The sequence below is a fragment of the Elephas maximus genome, chromosome 3 (genome assembly GCF_024166365.1).
Source record: "Elephas maximus indicus isolate mEleMax1 chromosome 3, mEleMax1 primary haplotype, whole genome shotgun sequence".
In the NCBI taxonomy this organism is placed as follows: Eukaryota; Metazoa; Chordata; class Mammalia; order Proboscidea; family Elephantidae; genus Elephas; species Elephas maximus.
This window is the reverse complement of record NC_064821.1, coordinates 182,759,543-182,776,479: the sequence shown is the minus strand read 5'-3', so window position 1 is coordinate 182,776,479 and position 16,937 is coordinate 182,759,543. Positions and strand designations below refer to the sequence as shown.

At 38.7% G+C, this 16,937-nt stretch overlaps 1 protein-coding gene across 4 annotated transcripts in view; it reads left to right on the top strand.

Annotated features, from left to right (window-relative positions):
• Nucleotides 1–16,937, top strand: part of SLC35A3 (solute carrier family 35 member A3) — a 76,488-nt gene that overhangs the window by 20,372 nt on the left and 39,179 nt on the right. For all 4 annotated transcript variants that reach the window (XM_049880273.1, XM_049880272.1, XM_049880271.1 and 1 more), the window contains exon 2: nucleotides 16,318–16,522. In XM_049880273.1, the coding sequence (XP_049736230.1) occupies nucleotides 16,318–16,522 (205 nt within the window). The remainder of the gene's footprint in view (nucleotides 1–16,317; nucleotides 16,523–16,937) is intronic.

Below are 16,937 nucleotides of genomic sequence, written 5' to 3'. Positions count from 1 at the left end.
TTTGCACAGTTAAAACAGGAGAAGATGAAAATAACCCAAATAAGAAATGAAATAGGGATATTACAGCAGACTCAACTGAAATGAAAAGGATTATTACAGAATACTATGAAAAACTATACTCCAACAAGTTTGAAAACTTAGATGAAATGAACAAATTTCTAGAATCATACTGCCTACCCAGACTAATACAAACTGAAGTTTAAAATCTGAACAGACCCATAACAAGAGAAGAGATTGAAAAGGTAATAAAAGAACCCCGCCCCCTCACCAAAAAAAAAAGCCCTGGACCAGATGGCTTCACTGGAGAATTCTACCAAGCATTCAGGGAAGAGCTTGCACCAGTACTACTCAAACTATTTCAGAACATACAACAGGAAAGAATACATTAGAATTCAGTATATGAAGCCAGCATAACCCTGATGTCAAAAGCAGGCAGAGACACCATGAAAATAGAAAATTACAGACCAATATCTCTCAAGAATAAAGATGCAAAAATTATTGATAAAATTTTAGCCAATAGAATTCAGCATCATATAAAAAAAAAATACACCATGACCAAGTGGAATTCATATCAGGTATGAAAGGATGCTTCAACATTAGAAAATAAGTCAATATGATCCACCACATAAATAAAAGAATCACACGATCATTTGAGTTGACGCAGAAAAGGCATTCGACAAAGTACAATACGCATTCCTGATAAAAACTCTCAATAAAATAGGTATAGAAGGGAAATTCCTCCATATCATACAGGGCATCTATACAAAACCACAAACAACATCATTCCAGTGGAGAGAGTCTGAAAACATTCCCCTTGAGAAGAGGAACAAGACAAGGATGCTCTTTATCAGCATGCCTATTTAACATTGTGCTGGAAGTCCTAGCTAGAGCAATAAGGCAGGAGAAAGAAAGGGCATCCAAATTGGTAACGAAGAAGTAAAACTGTCCCTATCTGTGGATGATATGATAGTGTACATAGAAAACCCAAAAGACTCCATGAGAAAACTACTGGAACTAATGGAAAGATTCAGCAGAGTATAAGATAAAAACACAGAAATCAGTTGGATTCCTATACACCAATAAAGAAAACAATGACAAGGAAATCAGGAAAACAATACCATTTATAATAGCCCCCCCCCCCCCATAAAATACTTAGGAATAAATCTAACCAGAGATGTAAAAGACCTATGCAAAGAAAACTGCAGAACACTACTGCAAGAAACCAAGAGAGAACTACGTAAGAGGAAAAACATACCATGTTCATACCATGGCATTGTGAAAATGTCAATTCTGCCCAAAGCAGCCTGCAAATACAATGCAATCTCCATCCAAATATCAACAGCATTCTTTAATGAGGTTGGAAAACTAATCATTAACTTTATATGGAAAGGGAATAGGCCCAGATAAGTAAAGCACTACTGAAGAAGAAGAATAAAGTAGGAAGACTTGCACTGCCTGACCTCAGAACCTACTATACAGCTATGGTAGTCAAAACAGGCTGATACTGGTACAACGACAGATACATTGACTGACGGAACAGAATTGAGAACCCAGATGTAAATCCATACACCTACAGTGACCTGATCTTTGACAGAGCCTCAAAGTCCATCAAATGGGAAAAAGACAGTCTTTTTAACAAATGGTGCTGGAAAAACTGAATTCCGTCTGCAAAAAAGTGAAACAGGACCCATACCTCACACTCTACACAAGAACTAATTCAAAACGGATCAAAGACCTTAATAGTAATCCAAAAACAATAAAGATCATAGAGGAAAAAATAGGATCAACACCAGAGGCCCTAATACACAGCATTTAAAAAAAAAAAAAAAATTTTTTTTTTTTTTACATGATACAAACCATAGGTAACAATACACACAAACTCCTGAAGATAAGCCAGATAACTGGAATCTTCTATAAATTAAACACTTATACTCATCAAAAGACTTTATCTACAGACTGGGAAAAAGCTTTTGGATGTGACAAATCTGACAAAGGTCTAACTTCTAAAATCTATAAGAAAATCCAACACCTCTATAACAAAAAGACAAATAATCCAATTAAGAAAGGGCAAAGGATATGAACAGACAGTTCACCAAAGAAGACATTCAAGCGGCTAACAGACACATGAGGAAATGCTTGTGATGCAAATCAAAACCACAAGGAGATACCATCTCACCCCAACATTACTGGCACAAATCAAAAAAACAGAAAATAACAAATGTTGGAGAGGTCGCAGGGAGATTGAAACTCTTATGCATTGCTGGTAGAATTGTAAAATGGCACAACTGCTTTGGAAAATGGTATGGCGCTTCCTTAAAAAGCTGGAAATGGAAATACCATATGATCCAGCAATCCCATTCCTGGAAACATATACTAGAGAAATAAGAGCTGTCACACAAATAGACATATGCATACCCATGTTCATTGCAGCATTGTTCTTAATAGCAAAAAGATGGAAACAACCTAGATGCCCATCAACAGATGAATGGATAAACGAACTGTGGTAACCACATGCAATGGAATACTATGCAGTGATAAAGAACGATGATGAAACTGTGAAGCATCTCACGACATGGATGAATCTGGAGGTCATTATGCTGAGTGAAGTAAGTCAATCACAAAAGGACAGATACCGGATGAGACCACCACTGTAAAAACTCATGAAAAAGTTTACACACAAAAAGAAACAATCTTTAATGGTTAGGAGGGAGTGGAGGGGTGGGGATGGAAAAACATAGACAATAGATAAGTGGTAACTTTGGTGAAGGGTAAGATGGTACACAATACTGGGGAAGCCAGCATAACTTGTCCAAAGCGAGGTCATGAAGCTCCATAGACACATCTAAACTCGCTGAGGGACCATCTAGCACAATTGGTATAACGTAGTTTATAAAGAAAATATTCTTCATTCTACAGTGGTGAATAGCGTCTGGGGTCTTAAAAACTTGTGAGTGGCCATCTCAGGCACTCCGTAGGTGTCACCCCGTCTGGAGCAAAGGAGAATGAAGAAAACCAGAGACACAAGGGAAAGATTAGTCCAAATGACTGATGGACCACAAATACTGCAGCCTTTACCAGACTGAGTCCAGCACAACTAGATGGTGCCCAGCTACCACTACCAACTACTCTGAAAGGGATAACAAGAGAGGGACCTGGACAGAACTGGAGAAAAATGTAGAACAAAATTCTGAGTCACACTCAAACACACAACAAAGTCCAGACTTACTGGTCTGACAGAGACTGGAGAAACCCTGACAGTATGGCCTTTCCGACACTATTTTAGCTCAGTAAGAAGTCACTCCTTAGGTTCACGCTTCATCCAAAGATTAGACAGACCCATAAAACAAAATGAAACTAAAGGGGCGCACCAACCCAGGGGCAAGGACGAGAAGGCAAGAGGGGACAGGAAAGCTGGTATTGGGGAACCCAAGGTCTAGAAGGGAGAGTGTTGACATGATGTGGGGTTGGCAACCATTGTCACAAAGCAATATGTGTACTAATTGGTTAATGAGAAACTAGTTTGTCCTGTAAACCTTCATCTAAAGTACAATAAAAAAAAGTAAAAAATTTAAAAGTGGACTATAAATATACACTATAAACTCATGATAGGAGCCCTGGTGATGCAATGATTAATCACTCAGCTTCTAACCAAAACGGTGGTCCAGCCACTGGTGGGCTCCATGGGAGAAAAGACCGGGTGATCTGCTCTGTCAAGTTTACAGACTAGGAAACACTATGGGGCAGTTTTACTCTGTCATACAGCGTCTCTACCAATCGAAATCCAGTGGATGGCACACAACAACAACAAACTCATGATAATGATTTCCTGTAAGGAAGGGGTAAAGGAATAGGACTTGGAGTGGTTGGATTAAAGGGACTTTGACTTTAGGTGGAAACTCTGGTTGCATAGTGGTTAAGAGCTATGGCTGCTAACCAGAAGGTCAGCAGTTCAAATCCACCAGGCACTCCTTGGAAACCCTATGGGACAGTTCTACTGTGTTCTGTAGGGTGTCTATGAGTTGGAATTGACTTGATGGCATTGGTTGTTTTTTTTTACTTTAGGTATAAAGTTTTATTCCTTTAAAAAAGGAAAGCTAAGCAAACGTGACAAGATTGGCAATTGTTAATTGTGGGTAGTAGAATTATAGATATTTGTTATATTCTTGGTACTTTTCTGTATTTTTAAAATTTCAATTTTTTTTTTCCTCAAGAAAGATCTGTCATTTTTAAGGAAAGCGTGGAATTTCGTGACTACAAGACTTTATTTTCTGTATAATTTTAGAAGCCCAAAAGATTGTTGAAATCCTTTTGGTGGGTGTTTTAGTCATCTAGTGCTGCTGTAACTGAAATACCACAAGTGTATGGCTTTAACAAAGAGAAATTTATTTTCTCACAGTCTAGTAGGCTAGAAGTCCAAATTCAGGGCATCAGCTCCAGGGGAAGGCTTTCTCTGTCTCTTGGCTCTGGAGGCAGATCCTTGTCATCAATCTTCCCCTGGACTAGGAGCTTCTCCACACAAGAACCCCGTGTCCAAAGGATGCGCCTTGCTCCTGGCACTGCTTTCTTGGTGGTATGAGGTCCCTCCTTTCTGCTTGCTTCCCTTTCTTTTCTGTCTTGTAAGATAAAAGGTGGTGCAGGCCACATTCCAGGGAAACTCCCTTTACATTAGATCAGGGATGTGACCTTAGTGAGGGTGTTATAATTCCACCCTTATCCTCTTTAACATAAAATTACAATCACAAAAATGATTGTAATATTTAACACATAATATTGGGAATCATGGCCTAACCAAATTGACACATATTTTTTGGGGGACACAATTCAATCCATGCCAGTGGGATTATGAAGTGGTCTAGATAATTGATTGTCCCTCTGCTACTGAAGTCCTAAGGCTTTAGAAAATAGTCCTTAGTCTATTTACGAAAGACTGAAAGAAGTAAAGAAAAATTGACAGGATGTATACCAAAATATCATTAGATGTCAGGATTATGGTGAAATTTTTACTTATTAATATAATTTTTAATTTTCTACATTTTTACACTGAGAATATGCCTTTTTTAAAAAATAATTTTTATCGTGCTTTAAGTGAAAGTTTACAAATCAAGTCAGTCTCTCACACAAAAACCCATACTACTTGCTACGTACTTCCAATTTCTTACCCCACCATGAGACAGCCCACTCCCTCGTTCCACTCTCTCTTTTCGTGACCATTTTGCCAGCTTCTAAGCCCCTCTACCCTCACATCTCCACTCCCGGCAGGAGGTGCCAACATTGTCTCAAGCGTCCACCCGAACCAAGTAGCTCACTCCTCACCAGCATCCCTCTCCAACCCATTGTCCAGTCCAATCCATGTCTGACGAGCTGGCTTCAGGGATGGTTCCTGTAGTGGGCGAACAGAAGGTCTGGGGGCCATGATTACCGGGGTCCTTCTAGTCTCAGTCAGACCATTAAGTCTGGTCTTTTTATGAGAATTTGGGGTCTGCATCCCACTGCTCTCCTGCTCCCTCAGGGGTTCTCTGTTGTGTTCTCTGTCAGGGCAGTCATCGGTTGTGGCCGGGAGAATATGCTACTTTTGTGAGTATGTAAAATAATAAACATTTAAAAAAAAAAAATGAACAAAAACAAAGAAAAGTTATCAGAATGAAATAAGGGTATTTACCCTAGCAATCAAGAAGAGCATTTTTAAGGTCTTAGCTTTTAAGGTGAAAGTGGGGCATCTAAGCATTCCTGACTATCTTGACCCTGCTGTAAATCTGAGAGCTTCTCTGGTGCTTATATGGGGTCAGAGAATTTAGTAATCAGGATTCTTTTTTTTTTAATTTTTATTGTGCTTTAAGTGAAAGTTTACAAATCAAGTCAGTCTGTCATACAAAAATTTATATACACCTTGCTATATACTCCTAATTGCTCTCCCCCTAATGAGACGGCACACTCCTTCCCTCTACTCTCTGTTTTCATGTCCATTTGGTCAGCTTTTAACCCCCTCTGCCCTCTCATCTCCACTCCAGACAGGAGCTGTCCACATAGTCTCATGTGTGTACTTGATCCAAGAGGCTCACTCTTCGCCAGTAGCATTTTCTGTCCCATAGTGCAGTACAATCCCTGTCTGAAGAGTTGGCATTGGGAATGGTTGCTGTCTTGGGCTAAGAGAAGGTCTGTGGACCCTTACCTCTGGGGTCCTTCTAGTCTCAGTCAGACCATTAACCCAAAAAAAACCCAGTGCCGTTGAGTCAATTCTGACTCATCTACTGTCCTATAGGACAGATTAGAACTGCCCCATAGAGTTTCCAAGGAGCACCTGGCGGATTTGAACTGCCGACCCTTTGGTTAGCAGCTGTAGCACTTAACCACTACGCCACCAGGGTTTCCCCTAAGTCTGGTCTATTTACAAGAATTTGAGATCTGCATCCCACTGCTCTCCTTCTCCCTCAGGGGTTCTCTGTTGTGTTCCCCATCAGGGCAGTCATCCGTTGTAGTCGGGCACCATCTAGTCCTTCCGGTCTCAGGATGGTGTAGTCTCTGGTTCATGTGGCCATTTCTGTCTCTTGGGCTCGTAATTGCCTTGTGTCCTTGGTGTTCTTCATTCTCCTTTGATCCAGGTGGGTTGAGACCAATTGATGCATCCTAGATGGCCGCTTGCTAGCATTTAAGACCCCAGATGCCACTCTTCAAAGTGGGATGCAGAATGTTTTCTTAATAGATTTTATTATGTTAGTTGACTTAGATGTCCCATGAAGCCACGGTCCCCAAACTCCCAGCCCTGCTACTCTGGCCTTCAAAGTGTTCAGTTTATTCAGGAAACTTCTTTGCTTTTGGTTCAGTCCAGTTCTGCTGACCTCTCCTGTATTGTGTGTTGTCTTTCCCTTCTCCTAAAATAGTTCTTATCTACTATCAAATTAGTGAAAACCCCACTCTCGTAGCCATCAAAGAATATTTCCTTCTCTGTTTAAACTGTTTTTCGAGTTCTTATAATAGTGGTCTTATACGATATTTGTCCTTTTGCAACTGACTGATCTCACTCAGCATTATGCCTTCCAGATTCAGTAATCAGGATTCTTAAAGGAATGTGAGCAGTAACTTGTTTGTTGACTGGCTTATGAGGTTTTTTGATACTAAATTGAATGAGGCTGTGTATGTGAAAGAACCTAGCACATGTTCTTGTTGATTGTTGTTATGTGCCGTCCAGTTGATTTGGACTAATAGTGACCCTATAGGACAGAGTAGAACTGCCCCGTAGGGTTTCCTAGGCTGTAACCTTTAAGGGGGAAACCCTGGTGGCTAGCAGTTAAGAGCTACAACTGTTGACAAAAAGGTCTGCATTTTGAATCCACCAGGCACTCTTTGGAACCCCTATGGAGCAGTTCTACTCTACTGTAGGGTTGCTATGAGTTGGAATTGACTTGATGGCAGTGGTTTTTTTTTTTTTTTTAACCTTTATGGGAGCAGATAGTCTGGTCTTTTCTCTTGCAGAGTGACTGGTGGGCTCAAACCACCGACCTTTCAGTTAGCACCCTAGCACTTAACCATTGTGCCACCAGAACTCCCCTCTTGTTGGTTATCGGTGTCTAAGTTTCTTAGAGAGGATGTTTTTATGAAACAAAGAATAATCTGTAAGTCAGAGGATTGGCATCACCTGAAAGTATAAAAGTATGTGAGTTTTCTCTTAAGGTGGTAAGAGAAAAAAATATAGAAAGGACTCAAAGTAAATCTTATAGATGAAATTGTTTTAAGTTTTCAATTATAACAGGAAAATACTGTGGACTTTCAAATGATGATAAAATGTTAACTTATAAATTATAGAAGTGGACTATAATCTGTTTTGATTGATTTCATATTGTGAAAGTATTCACGGTGGTGGCAGACCATGTGTGACTTCAGGGGGAATATAATCAAGATCAGCATCAAGCCAAGGATGATTCCTATAAGGTAGAGGTCATACTCTCTCCAGCCTTTTTACCAATTCTAACACCAGCTGTCTCTTCCATGGCACTCTACTTCTCTGGTGGGTTCAATAATTCATTACAATGGCCACACAGAACTCATAGACCATACTCAAAGTTAGAGGATTTATTAGGGAAGTAACAGGTTACAATTTAGAATCAGGAACAACTCAGGATACAGTTCTTCAGTTAGGACAGCTTCTTGGCTGCGTTCGCAGGCAGATGGTCTCTTGGCTCTCAGCCCCTTGGGCTCTCAGCCCCTGATCCCTTGGCTCCCGAAATGTTACAAAGCTCTTTAGCTCTGCTGACAAGTGCCCAGAGGCACCTAACTCCACCAGGAAGCTTCCTGCACGAAGGCTCTCAGCTCTCTCACTTCATGGGCCAGGAAACCCACCGTGCTGTCTCATACCAGTCTCCTGGTCTGCTGCCCTTGTTCCTCTGCTGCTGGACTACTGCTGTGCGCATCCTCTCGTGCCACCTCCGGTGTTACAGCTCTGTCTGTCTCCTGGGTCTAGGAGGTTCTCAGTGCAGGGACCCTGGGTCCAAAGGGTGCACTCTGCTTCTGACTGTTCTTGATGGTAATGAGGTCCCCTCTTTCCGCTTCTGGAATTGGCTTCCTTTAAGCCTAGTTGGATGGCAAAACTGACCAATCCCCTTGTTAGGATTCCATACACCTTATTTGCATTGTTAGCAAACTGTTCAATCCCCTCGGTGGGCCACAAGCACCTTATTTGCATAGACCCACCTAACCATTTTGTGGGAGTTACAAAGACCATGGCTAGAAGGGCCATATTAATTTACTACACCACACATATGTATAGATTTGCTGTGTCTTTATGGTTTGTATTAAGTAAGTCAGAATACTTAGTTTTACATGTGTTATATTCCAAAACCAAACTATGTATTTGTAGAATCTTACATATATAAGTATCTTGGATTTTTTGTTCATTTTGGGTTTATTCTACCTTTCGGAACTGCAAATAGTAAATTAAATTGTAACTTTCTACAGGTGAACTGGTACGAATAATCATTTATTTGCATATATTTTACTTCTTGACTTAAAAAAATACATTCTAAGAGACTAAGAGCATTAATAAGAGCTTTATTATAAAGATGAATGTATTGATGCTGCATATGCTTGGAAGTGAGAAAACAAAATTGAAAAATAGTATACTCTAGCTTAGAATCTGACCTTTTAATTTGTATTTGAAAAGAAGATACAGCATTGTTATGACATGTACATTATGCCTTGGTCACACTGACTAAACAAAAGACTTCCATGAAGAGATTTGAAATCGATTATTGTTTGACATTTTCCAGGAGAATCAGATCGCCGTGCCAAATTTAAGTTGCTGGCATTGCATTCTCTTCCATACAAGGGTAAAGGCCACCAGGATGGCCTCTCAAATCCTATAGTAGCATGTAGTGGGAGTCCTGAGAGTTAACTATATAAGTTGATATTTCCAGTTATTAGCTATGTGACCTTGAGTAAGTCATCTAACTTCTCTGTTCACTGTTTTCATCATTTTTAAAATAAAGAGGTTGCGCTATGATTTCTAGCTCATCTTCCAGCTGTAAAATGCTATAATTTTCTGGCTTCATGTTAGGACTCTTGCTAATGCAGATTTACAAAAGTGAGATAGATGGTTGTCATGGATTAAACTGTGTCCCCCCCAAAATATGTGTCAACTTGGGTAGGCCATGATTCCCAGTAGTATATAATTATCCTCCATTCTTTGATATTGGAGCCCTGGTGGTGCAGTGGTTAAGAGCTTGGCTGCTAATCTAAAGTTCGGCAGTTTTGAATCCACCAGCAGCTCCTTTGAAACCCTATGAGGTAGTTCTGCCGTGTCCTGTAGGGTTGCTATGAGTCAGAATTGACTCGATGGTAACAGGTTTGTGCTATTATGTAACTATCCTCCATTATATGTGTTATAAGTCCTAAAACCTCTATGAGGCAGGATTAGGGTGGGGTGTATTTTGAGTCCCACTGTCTTACTTGGCTTACACCTTACTCAGGTCACTGCCTTACTCAAGTCACACCCCTGCTTGAGCCATACCTTTTATTTTATAAGAGATAAAAGGAGAGACAAGCAAGTAGAAGGGAGAGGGACCTCACTACCACCAAGAAAGAAGAGCCAGGAGCAAAGTGTGTCCTTTGGACTGGGGGACCCTGTGCTGAGAACTTCCTAGACCTAGGGTAAGGTTGATGGCAAGACACATGGAGATCTGCAGTAAGTGCTGGGCCCACAGATGTGGAAAGGAGACAAGGATCTTTCCCCAGAGCCAAAAGAGAGAGAAAGCCTTCCCCTAGAGCTGGCACCCTGAATTGGGACTTCTAGCCTCCTGAACTGTGAGAGAATAAATTTCAGTTGTTAAAGCCATCCACTTGTGGTATTTCTGTTATAGTGGCACTAGATAACTAAGACAGTGGTTGATAAAGTCTATTTATTATTTTCTCTAAGCTTGATTTTCTGATGTATATGTTCTCAGATCTCTAACTGTTATATATCTAAGAAAAGAATTGCTAGATCATATGAAAATATGTTTTTGCATAAGAAAGTGCCAAATTTTTAAAAAGAGACCATCATGGATTGAATTGTGTCCCCCCAGAATATGTGTCAACTTGGTTAGGCCATGATTCCCAGTATTGTGTGGTTGTCCTCCATTTTGTGATTGTAATTGTATGCTAAAGAGGATTACAGTGGGGGTTACTTACCCAGGTCACCTTCCTGATCCAATGTAAAGGGAGTTTCTCTGGGGTGTGGCCTGCACCACCTTTTATCTCTCAACAGATAAAAGGAAAGGGAAGCAAGCAGAGAGTTGGGGACCTCATACCACGAAGAAAACAGCACCAGGAGCAGAACGTGTCCTTTGGACCTAGGGTCCCTGCTCCTGAGAAGTTCCTTGACTAGGGGAAGATTGAAGACAAGGATCTTCCTCCAGAGCTGATAGAGAGAGGAAGTCTTCCCCTGGAGCTGACACCCCAAATTTGGACTTGTAACCTACCAGATTGTGAAAGAATAAATTTCTCTTCGTTAAAGCCATCTGCTTGTGGTATTTCTGTTACAGCAGCATTAGATGACTAAGATAGACTGTACCACTTTATATTCCCAACAGCAATGTTAAGAGTTGCATTTGCTCTAAACCCTCTCCAACACTTGGTAGCATCAGTATTTCTAATTTTAGGCATTCTAATAGGTGTGAGGAGCCCTGGTAGTACAGTGGTTAAGAGCTTGGCTGCTAACCAAAAGGTTGGCAGTTAGAATCCACTAAGTCCTTGGAAATCGTATGAGGCAGTTCTGCTCTGTCCTGTAGGGTCACTATGAGTTGGAATCGACTTGATAGCAACGGGTTTGGCTTTTTTAAATTTTTTAATAGGTGTGTAGTGATATCTCATTGTAGTTTTAATTTGTATTTCCCTAATGATTAATGATGTTGAACATCCTTTGATGTGCCTACTAGCCATTCATTTATCCTTTTTGGTGAAATGTCTGTTCAAATCTTTTCCCCATTTTAAAATTGGGTGTTAATCTTCTTGTTGAGTTGTAAGAGTTCTGTATATATTAGATACAAGGCCATTCTCAGATCTATGTATTGAATATTTCCTACCATTATATGTCTTACCTTTTTATTTTTACAGTATCTTTGAAAGAGCAGCTTTAAAATTTGATGATATCAAGTTTATCCATATTTTCTTTTATGATTTGTGCTTTTTGCTTCCTATCTAAGAACTATTTGCCTTTATCTAGGTAGTAAAGATTTCCTCCTGTGCATTCTTCTTGAAGATTAATAGTTTTAGCTTTTATGATAGGTCTGTGATCCATATCTAGTTAATATTTGGTATGAGGCTAATAAGGGGTAGGTTCATTTTTTAAAAATACAGATATCTTTTTGTTCCAGAACTATTTGTTGAAAAGACAATCTTTTCTCTTTTGTACCTTTGTTGGTAATCAGTTGACTGTATATGTACTGATCCAGCTCAGGACTGTATTCTGTTCCATTGATCTGTCTGTCTTTATGTCAATACCAAATAATCTTTTTTTTTCTATTGTACCTTAGATGAAAGTTTACAGAACAAACTAGTTTCTCATCAAACAGTTAGTATACACATTGTTCTGTGACATTGGTTAATAACCACATGACATGTCAACAGTGTCTCTTCTCAACCCTGGGTTCCCTATTACCAGCTTTCCTCTACCCTCCTGCCTCCCAGTCCCTGCCCCAGGGCTGGTGCTCCCCTTTAGTCTTGTTTTGTTCTGTGGGTGTGTTCAGTCTCTGGCTGAAGGGTGAACCTCAGGAGTGACCTCATTACTGAGCTGAACGGTTGTCCGGAGGCCATACTCTCAGGGCTTCTCCAGTCTCTGTCAGGCCAGCGAGTCTGGTCTTTCTTTTTGAGTTAGAATTTTGTTCTACATTTTTCTCCAGCTCTGTCTGGGACCCTCTGTTGTGATCCCTGTCAGAGCAGTCAATGGTGGTAGCCAGGCACCATCTAGTTGTACTGGACTCAGTCTGGTGGAGGCTGTGGTAGATGTGCTCCATTAGTACCAAATCGTCTTGATTACTATAGCTTTATGACAAATCTGGAAGTTCAGTAGTTTGAACTCCTTCAACTTTGTCCTTTTTCAAAATTGTTTTTGTTTTCTAGGTCCTTTGTATTTCCATATGAATTTTAAAATCATCTTGTCAATTTCTACAAAAAAACAGTGCTGGGATTTTGTTTGAGATTGCATTGAACTTTTAGATCCATTTGATGAGAATTGTCATCTTCACTGTATTGATTCACCTAATCATAAGCATGATATGTCTCTCAGTTTTCTTAGGTCTTTAATTTTTCTCAGCAGTGTTTTGTAGTTTTCAGTGTACTGGTCTTAGTCATATCTTATTAAATATATCCCTTTATAATTCATGGTTTTGATGCAATTAAAACAAATTTTTGGCATTTGTTAAATATATTCCTGTTTTTTATGTGGTCATAAATGGTTTTGTTTTAAAATTTGATTTTCAATGTTTGTCAGTAGTATATAGAAAGATATTTATATATATTTACTTTCAATCCTATGACCCTAATAATTTTATTGGTAAGTCTAATAACTCGTTAGTAGCTTCATTAGGATTTTTTTATAGGTAATCACATCCTATGTAAATAAATACAGTTTTACTTTTTCTTTTCCAATCTGTATACCTGATGATTCTTTTTCTTCCCTTAATGCACTGGCTAGGACTTCTAGTACAATGTTGACTGAAATGCCACTTTCTGTATTTTAGCAGGAAAACATTCAGTCTTTCCCCATTAAAGATGATCTTTTTTGTAGATACTTTTTCAGATTGATGATGTTCATTTCTATTTTTAATTTGTTGAGAGTTTTTATCATGAATGAATATTGACTTTTGTCAAACATTTTTCTGCATCTACTGAGATGAGCATATTTTTTCTTTTTTGTCTTTTATTCTGTTAAATGGTGATGAATTACACTCAGTGTTAAACCATTCTTGCATTCCTAGGATAAACACCACTTGGTCATGCTGTATTATCTCTTTGTATTTATTGCTGGGTTTGATTTGCTAAAATTTTGTTAAGAGGGTTTGTGTCAGTGTTTACGAAAGATATTTATCTGTAGTTTTCTTGTAATATCTTTTTCTGCTTTTGGTGTTAGGGTAATGCTGGTCTCATGGAATGAGTTGAGAAGTATTCCCTATTCAATATTTTCTAAGAATTTGTATAGAATTTTGGTATTATTTCTTCCTCAATACGTGGTAGAATTCCCCAATGAAGCCATTTTGGACCCAGAGTTTTCTTTGTTGGGAGGTGTTTAGCTACAAATTCAGTGTCCTTAATGCATCTAGTACTATTTGTGTTATCTGTTTTTTTCTTGAATCAATTTTGAAAATCTGTATCTTTTAAGGAATTTGTCTGTTTTATCTGTTACCAAAAAATGGGTAGAAAGTTTTCCATAGTAGTCTTTACTATCCTTTGAATGTCTCTAGAATCCGTAGATCTGTAGTGGTGTCCTATTTATTATTCCTGATGTTGATCATTTCAGTTTTTATTTCCTTGATCAGTCTAGCTAGACATTTATCACTTTCGTTGATCTTTTCCAAGAACCATTTTGGTCTTATTGATTATCTCTGTTGTCTGTCCTTTTCTAACTTTCCTGTGATTTTTTTTTTTCTTTGACTCATGGGTTATTTTGAGGTTATGTTGTTTCATTTCTAAGTATTTGAGATATCTTATCTTGTCATCAGAGAACACATGATTTTTTAAAGTATTTTGTTTAATATCTAGACACTTGAGCTTTTCATGTTATCTGATATTTAAAGATGGGCAGAGGACATACTCTGCAAGATTTCAATATTTTGAAATGTACTTCTTGTTTTCTCGCCTGATATATATCCTGTCTTTATTAGATATAATGTTCTATAAATATCAGAATACTTACACAGGTTGAGTTCTCCAGTACCAGATGCTGAAATGGAGTTTTCACTAGGGTACAAAATATTTATTAGGGATCAATACGGGTGAAAGAATGGGGACAGAAGCAGGATTGGATAAATGGATAAGTCGAATAGCAACGCAGGCTTAACAAAGTCTTGGCCAAGTTGGTATACAGCGCTGGAGCAAATATTGCCCATTAAGTTGTTCTATGTCTGGCCAAAATGGCTCAGAATTTATATCCTCATTTCATCCAGCCATCAGATGCAGGTGCTTTGCAAAGGTTGTGACCGTGGATGGGGAGGCCGTCTGCCTGTACACTCTGCACTAAATACTTCCTTGAAAGAGGATCTGTGCGGAGCATCTCCATGTCTACCACAGTAGCTGATAATGTTGCTCAAATCTTCTGTATGCTTACTGATTTTCTTGTTTATTCTAGAGAAGTAGGTTAAAATTTTCTAATTATGATTGGATTAATCTGTTTTTCCTTTTAGTTCTGTCAGATTTTCTTTGTGTATTTTGTAGTTATGCTATTAAGCACATACATTTATAATTCTTGTATCTTCCTGATGTATTGACTCTTATCATTTTCAGATGTCCTTTGATTATAGAAATAATTCTTATCATGCAGTCTGTTTTACCTGAGATTAATACAGCCATAATTACGAATAATTTTTCCCGGCATATATTTTTCCATCCTTTTGCTTTTTAACCTATTTTTGTCTTTGTATTTAAAGTGAGTCTCTTAGCGTCAATACTGAATTACTTCAGGTAAGCTGTAGGGACCTTGGAACTGTTATCTTTGGGGGAAAGCAGGTGAATGATATACAAGAATTCCCTATGCTATTTTTGCAACTTCTATGTGAGTCACTATGAGTCGGAATCGACTCGATGGCAGCAGGTTTTGGTTTGGTTTATGTGAGTCTAAAATTATTTCAAGAGTTTCATTATTGCTTGTTGATGCATTTTGGAATAGCTTCTTTGAAATCCTTGCCTGATAATTCTAACATTTGTGTCATCTCTACGTTGTTGTCAGTTGATTGTCTTTTCTCACCTGAGTTGAGATTTTTCCTGGTTTTGGTATAGAGTAGATTGTTTCTTATACATTTTGAGTATTACAGGACCCTAGTTCCCACTTGGAAACCCTGGTGGCGTAGTAGTTAAGAGCTACAGTTGCTGTCCAAAAGGTTGGCAGTTTGAATGCACCAGATGCTTCTTGGAAACTATGGGGCAGTTGTACTCTGTCCTACAGGGTCGCTATGTGTTGGAATCAACTTGACGGCAACGGGTTTGGTTTTTTTTTTTTGGTTCCTACTTAAATCTTTGAAATATTAGCAGATAGCCATTGGGGAGGGAGGAAGGGTGCCATCTGTTTGCTGGTATTTGCCCAGTACCGGCAGGAATGATCCATAAGGCTCTGCCCTGCAGTCCGTATGGCTTCAGTGCACAGTAGGGAAGAGGAAGGCTCCCACCTCTGCTCTCATTAGAGTAGGGCAGGATGATCAATAAAGCTCTACCTTACAGACTCCATAGTATCCAGATAGGAGGATTCCATCCTACAGGGCAGTTGTCTTTCCAGTCCTTTGGTTAGAGAGTGAGGTTGTCTTAGGGCTCTCTCTTGTTCCGTGCCAGTTGGTAGTTCTAGGTTGTCGAATACATAGGCGGTCCAAAACAAAGAAACAAACAGTGAAACTCCAGGAAACTCATTGCCGGGTCATCCCTTGAATCCTGAAGTCCCTAGTCAGTTTGTCTTTATTTTCTTCAATTTTCAGTCTTCTGATAGATGCTTTGGTCTTTGGTCTAAGATTTTTAGTTGCAATTAGCAGGAAGGATAGGGTGGAATGTGCTTATTCCATCTTGTCTAGAACCATTAGTCTTTTACTGGTTTTTAATATTAATTTCTGTATTTTGTAATTCTGTTTATTTGTCCTTTTTATTTTTCAGGCAAATGAAGATAAAACAATGTCTGCCAACCTAAAATACCTATCCTTGGGAATTTTGGCCTTTCAGACTACCAGTTTGGTTCTAACAATGCGTTATTCTAGGACTTTGAAAGAGGAGGGACCTCGTTATCTGTCTTCTACTGCAGTGGTTGTAGCTGAACTTTTGAAGATAATGGCCTGCATTTTACTAGTCTACAAAGACAGCAGTAGGTATCTAGGATTTTTTTTTTTTTAGTAAACACAATTTATTGTTTTGGTGTCACATACCATATTTGTGTAAATACACATTGGTAAGTACACATTTCAGCACTGTTGTCATTATCTAATGCCCTAGTGTTAAGTACATTTCAATATTTTTATTTTGTTAAGACAATTTTAGTCTAATAATAAAGGCATTTTATTCTAATCTGTGTAATGATTTATCTTTGGTTAATAGGCTGTAAATATGAAGCATAGTTTCTTACATTTATAATAACTAAAGAGTAAGAGTAAATTCTGTAATTCTGTAACTATTAGAACCCTAGAGGAGTCATAATAATTTTTTACTAAAGTCAAGGCTTTTTCTTTCATTTGCTGCATTGAGTAGTTCAGCAGTGGCTAATTTCTTACACTTTTGAAATC